This window comes from Maniola jurtina, chromosome 5 (genome assembly GCF_905333055.1).
Source record: "Maniola jurtina chromosome 5, ilManJurt1.1, whole genome shotgun sequence".
Lineage (NCBI taxonomy): Eukaryota > Metazoa > Arthropoda > Insecta > Lepidoptera > Nymphalidae > Maniola > Maniola jurtina.
The window spans coordinates 13,769,663-13,783,598 of record NC_060033.1 but is presented as its reverse complement, the minus strand read 5'-3'; the positions used below and the strand labels follow the sequence as shown (position 1 = coordinate 13,783,598).

Sequence of the window (13,936 nt, the reverse complement as noted above, 5' to 3'; positions counted from 1 at the left end):
CGTGAGAATAGAATAGAATAGAATATAATTTATTTATTTGCATAATGTGTGTATAAAAGATGATGATATGATTACAAGGTTCAACACATTAGCCGAAGTGGCGTACAAATATTGTGTTAGTTATATCTACTTACATGCGCTTCGTTAAATTAAAATATTAAAAAAAAAACAAATCAGACATGAGTACGTGTACTAGTGAAATGAAATGAAAATTTATTTATCTTGTTTAAGTAGGTACATGCATTTCGTGGAGTCCTGGCCCATAAACTAGGACAGCCCGTATTATAGGGACCAGTGCTTCCCCATACAATTGTTTATAATTAGGATTGGTCAAAATCTAAGGAGAAAAGGAAACGTGTGGCCTACAGCTAGTAGTTCTAACAACGCGTGCCAATCAATTGCTAAGCAAAGTTGAACCAAGTCAGTAACTGGTTGGTCGATTTTGGAGATCCACATTTGGCCCATACGCTTCCTCCGCGCCTCGGAGAGTACCTCAAGCCTTCGGTCTCGGTTTTTGTCACTAACATCTGATTAGAACTGTACAAGATAAAGTTCAAAACTAAAACCCGATTGCGGTCGTCTTAGTAAATGCTGAAATATTATAGTAAAATTGTTTTTCTGTCGCTTGGTATATTGTTTAACATTTATATTTATGAACTCAAAATTTTCTCATCTTTCATTAGACACCCCACTCGATACAATAGCAAAAAAAATTTTTGGAGACCTCCACTTTTTTCATGTAACATCCGTTAGGTCAATTTTTTGTATAAAATGTAGCCTATGTCACCCGGACCTTTACGACGAATCGATTGACACCTCGTTCATCAAAATCGGTCCAGTTTTAGGCGCTACGGTGGAACACACATAATCTGGATACAAACATACACACACACACATACATACATACATAGACTGCTAAAATCATAACCCTTCCTTTTGGCTTTGCCGCAGTCGGGTAAAAAACTAAGAATCGAAATCTCGTTCTCTTAGTGAATTGTATGCGGAAGGATCTGGGAACCCAACGCAAGAGAACTCGTGCTATTATGTGATTAATGAATATGACTATAAAGAAGAAGAGACGACGCGCCCAATGTATAATCGTGGCGGAAAAAAAATATATGCTCGGTAGATATTTTACTTCAAATTTTTTTCCTGCAATATTTTTTTTAAATGTGACTTTAAAAGAAGTAGTGTATGACACAACAAAATCAGGTATTATTAAAACACTAGTGTGATACTATTAAAAACCTTTTATTTGCAACTGTTTTATAATAGTAGTTTATAAAACAATTGCATAGTACTTAAGTATGTAGAGTTTCATACACTACCTATCTAAACTCATATTTTAATGTCCAAACTATAAAATCTTGGTAACATAATACTTTGTCATAACTCATAAGATTTTTTCTTGATAAATATTGCAGGAAAAAACATTCAAGTAATATTCTTCACAGTATTTAGTATCTTTATCTTTAGTATCTTTATCTTTAGTATCTTTGATCACTGACATAGCCCAAACTATTAGCAAGCTGAAGTGGCAGTGGGCAAGGCCATGCCTGTCGTAGAGGCGATAGCCGTTGGAGCCGGAAAGTCCTTGAGTGGAGACCGCGTTTAAGCAAACGTAGTGTGGGACGCCCTCCAGCACGATGGACCGACGATATAAAGCGGCTGGCGGGAAGTGGCTGGATGAGGAAGGCTGAGGACCGGGTGTGGTGGCACTCTATAGGAAAGGCCTACAGTGGACGTCCACAGGCTGACGATGATGATGATGACGATGATGATTTAGTATCTACCGAGTATACATTTTCCGCCAAGAGTCTTGTATTTCCGTTGAAATTTTAAATGCATTTCCTTTAATTAATTATTTTTCTTGTTTTCAGGTAAACACGAGCCTGCAAGGTATTGTCAATAAGAACATCAATTATATTATGTGACTTACGGTGCATAAAATTACAAGTCTTCTCTTTCGAAAATGACTAGTCATTCGATATTGAAAAGAAATTAATGTCCAAATACATAGATAGTATAAGATATTTATTTAAATCAATTATTTATTTATTTTTGTACAATCGACTATAACATAAATATTGTACATAACTAATGTATTAAAGTGCAGATAATGTTTATTTATTTAAAATCATTTTATTTGATTTTTTGCTGAAGGTCTTAGCATTAATTTTATGAACTTTTCCTTTTTCAGTCTGTATAATTTAGAGGATCTGTTTAAAAAATAATATTGACTTAATATAATCAAAGTGGCTAACATTTGAGCCAAATGATATTATTACTTAGGCAAAGTTTTTACTTAGGTACTATTTTGAGAATGTACTAGTCTTAGTATTAGCAATAAAAATAGCAATCCAAAACTTAAGTGCCAAGGGAATAATGGATATTTAACCTTGTTTGTATTTAATAAGTAGGTTGTAGTGAATATTGTGATTCTTACTTGTTTTTCGCACAAACTTCGATGTCAACACGCCACATTCCTATATTCATTAATAAATAACATTAACTTCTATATTGACTGGCAACACTGTAGATAGCTTTCGTGATAGCTTTTTTACTCAATTATCTTTCGTTTGTGTGCGTCCGTGCGTACGTCCATGCGTGCGTGCTTATGTGTGTGTACTGTCATGAAACTGAAAGTTACAGGTACTTATTTGATGTGATTTGACTAATATACTTAATTACAATACGTGTACAAAATGTAATTAGATATTTATTTAACACTAGAGAATGCCCGCGGCTTCGCCCGCGTGGATTTCGGTTTTTAAAATCCTGTAGGAACTCTTTGATTTTCCGGGATAAAAAGTAGCCTATGTCCTTCCCCGGGATGTATCCCAAGTCTGTACCAAATTTCATTAAAATCGGTTCAGCGGTTAGGCCCTGAAAACGTAGCAGACAGACAGACAGACAGACACACTTTCGCATTTATAATATTAGTATGGATAATCAATAAAAATATTGGGATGAGAATTAATTGAATCTATAAAATTCGAATTTATTTTATCGAATAATAATTATAATAAATCCTGTAATAGTAAAAATGTTCGTTCGATTAAAAAATAATCAAGTTTCATAAAATGATATATGTATTATAAAAAAATCAAATCATTAAGCATTCGAGTGAAACCGTATCTACTAAAAATGTAATAGTTAGGTACCTATATCTTTTTGTGCCTTTTTAGTCTAGAATTTATATCTTAATCTAGGCCATGATTATTTTCTAGGTAAGATTTTATAGCACAACCCTGTCAATATGTTTCTCTAATTTTTAATTCTAACATTTGCTATTACATTATCCGAAATAGTTAAGGCGGCCGTCCATTGCCGCGCACGGACACGCTACGCTTGTTTGCGTCTTATGACAATGTAAGCGGTATCATCCACTGGTAGCCCATGCTTCCAGTCAAATCGCAAAAAAATAACTAACGTATAAGGCGCGACTTCCACAGACGGAGTAATGTGGTGCCTAGACATGGCTTTTTTACCAAATTAAAAAGAGGTTTTTTATTTAATATATAGGATTGAAATGGTATATTATTATAAAAAAGGCCGCGCCTCGACTGCACTCGCTACGTCACTCGGCAAGCTTGGTTTGGGCTAGCCCTTAAGGTCGGTACACACTTGCGCAAGTGCACGCACTGTACACACAACGCGCATCGAACATCGGAGTGTCACTCTCAATACAAAGTACTTTGTACTCACTCCCGAACACTCACGAACATATGCACGCCGCGATTTGCATAACATGCCCACGAACTTCTCACAAATCACTCGTTGGCACGTCCACATTGTTCTTATGATGGGCGTTGTGTGCACAGCTCGTGCGCGTGCGCAGGTGTGCATTCGCTTACACTCCAATAGCTGTGCACCTCAGTGTTGTGGAATGCGTTCCTCCCGTTCACTCGCTACGTCTTTCGTATTGCCTCTCTCGCTCGCGTCGTGATGTCATTGTGCCTCAGCAGTCAGCTGCACGGTTATTGTAACCGGAATAGTACGCCGTATATCCGTGCCACGCCCAGCGGCGTGCGCAGCAGTGGGTTGGTGCCTTTATTCGTTAATAAATAATTTGTAATAGAAAATTAAAATTGTTTTAGAATAAGTATTCCTAATTAAATTAAACATTCGATGTTTTGCTGTGAATAATAATATAAATATAAATGAATGTAAATAAACGTATTTAAATTTTAAAAATGTTTTATTTTCAAACCTGGACTACAGATTACAGAACAAAAATCTCTTAAAATAAAACCACAAATATTTTCAAGAACTCCTTTTTATTTGTAAACTAAAATATAATGTGCTATCTTAACTCTAAATAAACAAACATTCGTATTTGTAATATGCTCTACCTACCATTATTTTGTGAATCTGTGCCCCAATTATCTGCCCCCTTGTGTCACCTTTGAAAGAAGGCATCGCAATGTTATCACTTGATTCATTGTAACCATCGCGCATAGTAAAGTCTACAGTCGTGTTCGTTTGCTTTTTTTTGGTCACGATTTACTCATGCGTAATTAATAAAATTTATCTTGCGCATGCGTTTTTATCTCTGACACTTAAAATTTGCAATTGGCATACATACGCACCATAAAAGCAAACGAACCCGACATATATCCATAGTTTCTAACACTGCAATGTCTCTACATTTTGCCTGTTAAAAAACCTAGTTTCGCCTGTTAATACATATAACCCGTTACCCGTTACCTGTTAAAATGTCCCCACATTATCCATACAGTTTATATTTATCATAGATATTTATAAACTAGCTGACGCCCGCGACTTCGTCCGCCTGGATTTAGGTTTTAATCCCGTGGGAACTCTTTGATTTCCCGGGATAAAAAGTAGCCTATGTACTAATCCAGGATATTATCTATCTCCATTCTGAGTTTCAGACAAATCCGTCCAGTGTTTTTTGCGTGAAGGAGTTACTAACATACACACACACATACACACATACCCACAAACTTTCGCCTTTATAATATTAGTGTGAAGTGTCAAGTGTGATGCGAAAGCGTGTCTGTCTGTGTCGGCTAGCTTTTCACGGCGCATGCGAATTTTGGAACAGAAGCTAGCTTGCACCCCGGGGAAGGGCACAGGTTACTTTTTGTCCCAAAATATTAATGATCTCCTAAAGGATTTTTAAAAGACCTGAATTCACACCAAAGAAGTTGCGGTCATCAAAGTCAAAGTCAAAATAATTTATTCAAAGTAGTTAGGTACAATTGTACTCCTTTTGATGGTCGAAATTGTTACATTTGTACAATATAGTGGTGATAATTAATTACTTAACTTAAAACTAAAGCTACGAGGGTTCTAAACGCGCCCAAGTCTGAGAAGAGCCATTTCTGCAAGAGCAATTTCTGTCATCATTTTACCTGGTACAGAGATAGCTTGCATCCCGGAGACTAATGTAGGCTACTTTTTATCCAGGGAAATCTAAGATTTTTACCATTTTTAAGAACCGAAACCTACGCGGACATTTAATTCCTTAAAAAGCTATCATGGGTGTAAGTCGAAAACGCTTAATTTATCCCCATATTGTCCCCTGTTACATCAATCCCCAGATCATCGGTAGTCTTCTTTCCGATGGTCAAATCAATGGGGCCGTCCTCCCAGGGCTGAGCAGTGTTGGCCTTCGCAGACCAGTTGTGGCATATGAACCCGTACAGTGGAACCGCGGGTACTTCGGCGCTGGTATCGCAGTTTACATGATTTCTTGTGTGCATCCTAGTTGAGATTTTTTTAAATTAAAATCGTTATCTAAAGTAAGTAGTAAAATACGCACCGAACTTCTTCCTTTTTAGGATTCCGTACCTCAAGAGGAAATATGTTTTTGATTTATCGTGCAAAATGTTGAAAAAATACCTGAGTACGGAACCCTCGGTGCGCGAGTCTGACTCGCACTTGGTCGGTTTTTTTGATAAGTGGTGAAAAACACTACCCATATTATAAATGCGAAAGTGTAGTTAGTTATCTATTTGTTTGTTGGTTAATTTTTTCGACCTTCATATCGTCGCAACGGATCGACGTGATCTTTTACATCGCCGGGTAGTTAGAGACCTGGAGGGTGACATCACACTACACACACGACTATACAATAACACACACTACAACAATATTATAAAGGCGAAAGTTTGTATGTGTGTGTGTGTATGTGTATGTTTGTTACTCCTTCACGCAAAAACTACCGGACGGATTTGGCTGAAATTTGGAATGGAGATAGATAATATCCTGGATTAGCACATAGGCTACTTTTTATCCCGGAAAATCAAAGAGTTCCCACGGGATTTAAAAAAAACTAAATCCACGCGGGCGAAGTCGCGGGCATCGGCTAGTAGGGCTATAATGGCATAAACTGTGTGTTCTGAATGCAAGTTACCTGTATTTGCGGCAGGCGTCAGCGCGGTGCCGCTCGAGGTAGCGGTGCTGGCTGAACGCCTTCCCGCACTGGCTGCAGCGCCACTGCCACGCGTGGTGTCCGCGCGTGCGCTGGTGTGCGCGCAGGTTGGAACTGGAAACGAGATGCGTTCGGTACCCTCACTACAAGATGTTACTCTCACCAACGCTCACAGTATTTGAGAGTAAAGTAAAATGGCCCTTAACCGCCTTGTTTTAATGGTCAAGTTGTGAATATATTTGCAGCCAGCGCCCCAAGCGGAAACGTTGCGAAATTAAAATCAATGGTACTGAATTTTCGACTTTAAATGAAGGATCTTCAGGTCCATTTTAATTTGAAGTTATTTTGTTTCGACTCTCGAATACTATCAAAATTGGTGAGAAGTAAAATCTTACCTATTCTGAGGGTATAGTTTACATCACAATAATAGTGATACGAACCGCACCCAGGGGCGGTGGAAGCTTTTATCCTCACTACTATTGGTGAGACTATACTCAACGATCAATCCTCCACCTCCGATGGGCCCACAAATCTCTCGGTTATATGGTCTGAATCGCGGGAGAACCCCTCATACTTTACTTGCTCTTGGCGTATTTTCCAGGGGAGCCTTCTTGACTCTCTACAAGTTACTTTCTGTAACTTCCTGGTCCCTTTTATCTTTCTGCCCTTCCTGGGGCAGATTCTATATATACTATTCTCACCGATCAGCGAAGGTGAGGTTGTGGGCAGGGGAAGGAGTCCTCCCCTGTGCCCAGACGTAGATGTCCTTTCAGCGCCCAGGACCAATCGGAGAAACCTACCCTTCCTATTCTCTTAGGAAGACCCTTTTTCGTAAGTTCCGACTTAGCGATACCCTCACTTCCAGTCCCACCATACTTCCGTTTCTGCTTTTGATCGAATAATGGCATCGCAGCGTGGTTGAAAGCGGGAGCATTTTGTTTTCTCATTATAAGCGTAAGTGCCAGGTAGGAACTATTTGGATTCCAGATATCTCAAGGAAAAATAAACTTACTCACCGATCAGCAAAGGTCCTGCCACATTGCGGGTGCGGGCAGGGAAAGGGGCGCTCTCCTGTGTGCAGACGCAGGTGGCCTTTCAGCACCCAGGGACGATCGAAGGCTTTACCGCAGTACGAGCAGAGGTGGTTGGGGCGAGCGCGGCGATCCCAATCTTGATTAGAATCTGGTACAAGGAAAAGAAAACCTGTGAAATTAACCTTTCCATTGTGTGCGTTTTTGAGGATCTGTAGATTTGTTGTATTTAGTCGTCTGGAGAACAAAGCTACTGGATGGTGGCGGTGCAAGACCGTGGTCGGTGGAAGTCTCTACAAGAGACCTATGTCCAGTAGTGGACGTATATCGGTTGATGATGATGACAATTGAGATAACAACACGAAGGAACATGACAATGTGTACCTAGGCAAAACGAAAGTTGTCTTCGTATATTAAATGTTATGCTGGAACTCTCTTCTTCAAGTTCGGGTTATACCGTATAGAATTTTTTGCTACTTCTTGCGGACAATAGAAAAAAGTCACGCCTGGTTCTATCCAAAGTCTTTTGTCTACATCATATTTATGAGTAGAAACATACCTACTATTAACCGAGATGTGTGTCCTCACCACAGAAATCCAAATAATTTTAAATCTATGGTCCTAACGCACGATTGAGTAAAGTGCAAATAGTAGTAGTGGACGTGTAAATTTGGTCACAATCACAATAAAAAGTGTGTTCCGACTTAATATTAGTTATTTTGCTTACCCTTTTCCGATACACTAACTACTCCCATTTCCTCCAAATCAATCGGCGCGACATCCTTATCAAAAGACTCCTTGCAAACCAACAGTTCTTTGTTAAGCTTCTCGTCCGCATTGTTTTTCACCAAACTTTTTAACTTCTCCGCGATTTTATCAATTTCTAAACCTTTATTAACAGGTTTCAATGGCTCCCTATTCTTTATTTCCTCGATGATTGGGGCCAGAGGCTCCTTTTTTAAATCCTTTTTTATCTGTGCCTTTATTTTTATTTCATCATCTGTAATTAAACATGGCGGTTGGTTGGCGAGTTTTCTGTTTTTCTTTTGAGCTCGGGTTTCTGTGAACACTTTTCTTTCAGTCTTTGCCTCGTTAGATCTTAGGTTGTAAGTGAATTTATCATGATTTTCTTTTTTGACAGCTTTTTTGCATACTTCTGTGGAATCTATTGGTTTTTCACTTTCTGAAGCATAGTCATAGTTCTCGGTGTCTATGAAATGTTTGAGGAATTGGCTTTTTTTCAGCAATTGAAGGTAGAAGCGGGTGGAAATAGGAACTTTGTCGTGATAAACCGTTTCGCTTTGTTTTAGTAAGTTCTTTTGCTTCTTCACTGATTTTGGAGAACGCACTGGTCTAAGGTCCTCTGAAAATTGAATCTCATGAATTAAATAGCTAACTTTAAACCGTGGTTTAGCTCGTGACAATTCTGAAAATAATAAACCCATCTCATTCTGAGAGGACACCTGTGCTCAGTAGTGGGCCTGTGATAAGTGATCATGATGATGATGATGCTCTAATTCCGCATCTATCTAAAAAAAACCTATAGTCGCGACAGGCTGAGATGGCAATCGGGGTATGAGGCGGGGGGACGCACCGCACACTCGCACGTCACCCGCGCTCACTCCAGTAGTGGTTACATACTCTTTGGCTCACCCGCAGCGTGTAAGCGCGGGTGTGTGGGTCCCATTTCAACCTATCGCGCACTATACTTAGTAGAAAGAATAGAAAACATTAATGAAAATTTAAATCGCAATCTTTGCACTTTGATCAACTAAATTAGATGCCTCTTAAGATACGCAATTATTCCTTTTCCTACAGTTGCTACGAAGATATCGTTTTTGTTGGAAAAATCTATCTGAATTAAAAAATGCATGGGATCCGCGGCTATTTTCAGGAATTTCAGTATTATAAGTATACCTACATGATACAAACTACGTTATGCAACGTGTTATAAACACACCTGTTTCATGTATGAAACTTCCTCGCGGAGGCCGAATGGACTTCATGTAGCATCTAGGCATTGTGTTCAAAAGAATTAAATACTTAAAACTATTGAAAATATGTGGAAAATTTAATAAATTCCAAGTACATAATCACTTTACTGTAAGACACTTGCTATTCAACATGATTTGACATAGGAACATTGGGAACATTTTTGTTTTTATGTATTCTGAGTTTGAATTACGGTGGCTGTCACGTCGACTGCCAGTGTGTGACCTGCAGAGAGGATTTATTACATTCAATTATAATGCTCATATAAAACCTTAAAACCTACATTTTTACTTAACGCGGCAGTCTCCATTTTCGTCGACACTAAAATCGAAATAAGTTGGGAACGCGTGGATCGAAAAAGAAATTAATATTTAATTAATATAATATTTTTCATTATGTCCTTTACGATTGGATCTGATGAAAACATGATTGGGCAAACAACGAATAAGAGTATAATAAATTCTTGAATAAAACCTTTTTCGTGACGTGCCCAAAAACTTATATTTAACTATACGCTTGAACAGATTTGGATTCGGTTAGAACCTTATATCATCCCGAGTAACACTGGTTACAACATTTTTTTAATTCAATATGACAGCGCATGGGCAGGGCAAGTCATGTTCTTTAATTTTTTTAATAATTATTTATTAAGTAATCTTTAATTAAAAAAATCTACGAATACGCAGGTGGGAAATAGCTTAGGTACCAACCTACATACTTTTTTAAGATTAGACCTTCTACTTAGGAGGTCGGGGGTTCGATCCCGGGCACGCAAAACCCGTCTAACTTTTCGGATTTAATTATGTGCGTTTTAAGCATCAATAAAAAGCGGTGAAGAAAACCTGAGGTGTATGCCTGAGAGTTTTCCAAAATGTTTCAAAGGTGTGTGAGGTCTGCCAATCAGCACTTGGCTAGCGTGGTGGAATATGGCTTAAACCGGTAGTGGGCCGGGCATGGGTAGCGACAAAACGTCGTCATTATATTGTGAGTTGTGACGCAGCGTAGACGGTTATTCAATAAAAAAGCAACTCATAACAACGTTGTAACATCTTATGGTAACATCCTGTCGTCTCTACGTCATACTTATCAGTTAAAAATATAAAAAATAAACTTCGTCATAAAGCTTTCAACGATGGCGAGCGAGAAGAGGAAACTCAACCTTAGTGCGAGTTTGAAGATTTTGCTAACGTTGATCGATTTCGAGCAGTGAAACCCAATGACGTCAGAGTGAAATAAACCTAAAGATCACTGTTTGAATTCAGAACTACCAATTTTGAATCTGCGCTTCTTTGTGGATGAAACTACATAATATAACTACATATAAATGACGACTAAAGAAACCGTAGGTACACAAGAAATAACTATGTTATGCAAAGGTACCGTGTTAAAAGAAGAACTTGGAATCAAGCTTCTGCACTCATCTAGGTAACACCTGTCTACGTGTGAATGAAATACCGATCTGCACTTGCTTTTTATTATTCCTAGTTGTGTCACATTGAACCAAACAATGAAAACACACCTCACAGACATTACCTATTATTTCCTATACAAATAAGTCATATACTTACAGTTTCGCTTCTATCAGGTGTCCCACAACACCCCTGCCCGGCTAGAATTGGCAGTAGATAAAAATTATATCCCCGATTATATCCACTGATCTCATAAAAATCAGTGGATATAATCGGGGATACAATTTTTATCTACTGCCCATGCTAGCCGGGCAGGATTATATTTATTGACAAATCCTTCCGGGATGCCTGGCTGTACAATTTTATATAGTGTATGAATGTACTGAGCCCTAATAAGGCAGTTTAATCAAGAGAAGATACCTTGAGATCAAGAGAAGAGAATTTGTCAAATAACTGGTCCATATAATGCGCAACTCAAAATTTGACCTGCTACAGCTTATAATACAGGGCAAAATAAAAGGCAAACGTAGACCCAGCTGTAGACGTACATCCTGGCTTAAGAACCTTCGCCAGTGGTTCAACATGAGTACAAGGTCACTGTTTAGGGTAGCGGTGAACAAAATCCAGTTAGCTTTAACCTCTCGTCTGTTATAAGTATTAAAAATAAATCTCCGTTGTCTGTGTGAAATGACGTCACCTGCGCGCGGGAAGTGAAATTCAAATTGACATACCAAGCAACGCTTGGTACTTTGAACGAAATGAATGACTGTTTATTATTCGTTATTTATCTGTCTATATTATAATATTAGACTTTAAACTCTATTTCAAGACCAATAAAGCTTAAAATCCAATAAGAGAAGACAAGGTAGTATAGACATGGATGGCATGGATCCATGACAACACAGACAAGCCGCCCGCAAGGATCCATGCCAACACAGACGAGAGGTTAATGATTGCCAACCTCCGATAGAAGATGGCACTAGAAGAAGAAGTCGTTCGATAGGTACTTGGAATCTATTATTATTATTATACTCTTTATTTGAACTACCCAAAGAAGCATTATAGTAAAAAACATAAAACACAGACGGAAGGAGGATACAAAAGGCGGCCTTATCGAATTCTATCAACGTTACCGAGTTGTACTCGTAGTAAACCTACTGAAAAGCGTGGAAATGACGCGCGCGCGGAAACCCTGCGTGCCCAGTGGGGGGAAGAAAACCGGCATCGATTATTCGCGTCCGAGACCGCGCCGAGGTCGGACGTGTCTGCCGACGGACACTCGCGCTCGTCTCGCACCGGGCGATGCTAAACAACAGGGCGTTACGCGTGTGCTTTTGTTTTCATAAAGTCCGTCGTGTGTAGTGCTCCGCTCGGACCTATGCCGTGATCCCGAGCCCTGCGGCAGGCGGCGCCATGGGCAACTCTTGTAGCTCAGGCCAGGCCCACAAAGATAAAGATAGCATTTCGCAGCATTCCGAAGAGTGAGTACTTAGCCACCTCTCAGATGAATCTTAACGCGTGAAGGTCACACCACAATAGAGACTGGACGCGCTGGAAAACGTTGTTGTTGTAATTATTGTTAGGAAGATAAGCGCAGCTGTGATCACAATAAATCAATAAATTGACAAGGCTCGTCTACAGGTTGTGAGGGAGCAAATTGGATAAAACGTGGATGAAAATTGAAAACTCTAATCAAAGTCTAATCATTTATTCCAAAATAAATGTACATTATCTTAAAGTTAAAACCTAGGTGAGGTAAGTATATCTAATGGTGATAATTTCACGCCTACGTAAAATTAAAGGTACGAGGGTTCTAAACGCGCTCTAGTCTAAGAAGAAGCTCACAAAACTCTGCCGAGAACTCTATTTTTTTTTACACCATTTCACAATATAGGTACCTACATAAACTTAAAACTTAATACAATTATCAAAGCTGATAGAGCAACTCGTCCCAAGCTTTCTTATCATAAGCTTCCTTTTAAAAAAATCATGTCTTTGTCCCTTGTACTGAGGTGAATAGGATCCTACGCGTAGACCTAGTATGTGTAAATTATAATTTGGTTTACCACTAGGTACTAGGTCTAAAGTTCAGTAAAGTGAGTATCAAGATATTTTAATAAAGTTCAGTAAAGTACCGGGTACCCACTGGACCCTATTACTAAGCCTCTGCTGTCCGTCTGTCCGTCCGTCCGTCCATCTGTCTGTCAGTGGGCAGTATCTCTTGAACGGTAATAGAGAAAGAATCCCAGAAAGTGTAGTTCCAATGGCGCTATAACAACGAATAACGGAAATTTCAAAATGGCCTCCTTAAAACTAATAATAAAAATTAAAAGTACGCTAGGTACGGTACCCTTCGTGTGCCAGTCCGACTCGCACTTGGCCGATTTTTAAGTTTAAAATCTTGGACGAACAATAATCATTTCAATACCATTCTCCGAGTCTCAACGTCCAGCAACGGTGGCGCCATTAGAAATAGATCCGCAGAAATAAAAGTGAAATATTATGTCAACGTGGTCAACGCGTCAATTCCTCTCGACGAGACGACGCGTGTCTCAGGCCGGCCACCATACCACGATACCACAATGAGAAGATGCCCCTCTGTGACTATACAACGTAGGTACGCGCATTTAGGGTTGACAGTTATTATAATTATCATCTAAAAAAACCGGCCAAGTGCGAGTCAGAATCGCGCACCGAGGGTTCCGTACTCGGGTAATTTATCCGTATAGTTGCGCGATAAATCAAAAACTATTATGCATAAAAATAAATTAAAATCTGTTTTAGAACATACAGGTAAAGCCCTTTCATATGATACCCCACTTGGTACAGTACTTACTTTGAAAACTGAAACACATTTTAATTTTTTTTGTATAATGTAACCACAAATTCACGGTTTTCGGATTTATTCGTTACTTGTGCTATAAGACCTACCTACCTGCCCAATTTCATGATTCTAGGTCAACGGGAAGTACCCTATAGGTTTGACAGACACGAGGACGGACGGACGGACGGACGACAGACAGACTGACAGACAACAAAGTGATCCTATAAGGGTTCCGTTTTTCCTTTTGAGGTACGGAACGGAAAAATCGAAATATCTT

The 13,936-nt window shown here is 39.1% G+C and overlaps 2 protein-coding genes across 3 annotated transcripts in view; one reads left to right on the top strand and one right to left on the bottom strand.

Moving 5' to 3' along the window:
* Positions 1–5,505: 5,505 nt before the first annotated feature.
* Positions 5,506–9,536, bottom strand: LOC123865330 (zinc finger protein 888-like). The gene is made up of 5 exons (XM_045906301.1): positions 9,395–9,536; positions 8,162–8,797; positions 7,420–7,585; positions 6,386–6,517; positions 5,506–5,733 (listed from the first exon to the last, which is right to left on the bottom strand). The coding sequence occupies exons 1-5, from the start codon at positions 9,453–9,455 to the stop codon at positions 5,529–5,531; spliced, it is 1,200 nt and encodes a 399-aa protein (XP_045762257.1). The 5' UTR covers positions 9,456–9,536; the 3' UTR covers positions 5,506–5,528.
* Positions 9,537–12,083: 2,547 nt separating this feature from the next.
* The window catches only part of LOC123865322, a 38,718-nt gene continuing 36,865 nt past the window's right edge, over positions 12,084–13,936 (top strand). For both annotated transcript variants that reach the window (XM_045906283.1, XM_045906282.1), the window contains exon 1: positions 12,084–12,316. In XM_045906283.1, the coding sequence (XP_045762239.1) occupies positions 12,249–12,316 (68 nt within the window). In that variant the 5' untranslated portion in view covers positions 12,084–12,248. The remainder of the gene's footprint in view (positions 12,317–13,936) is intronic.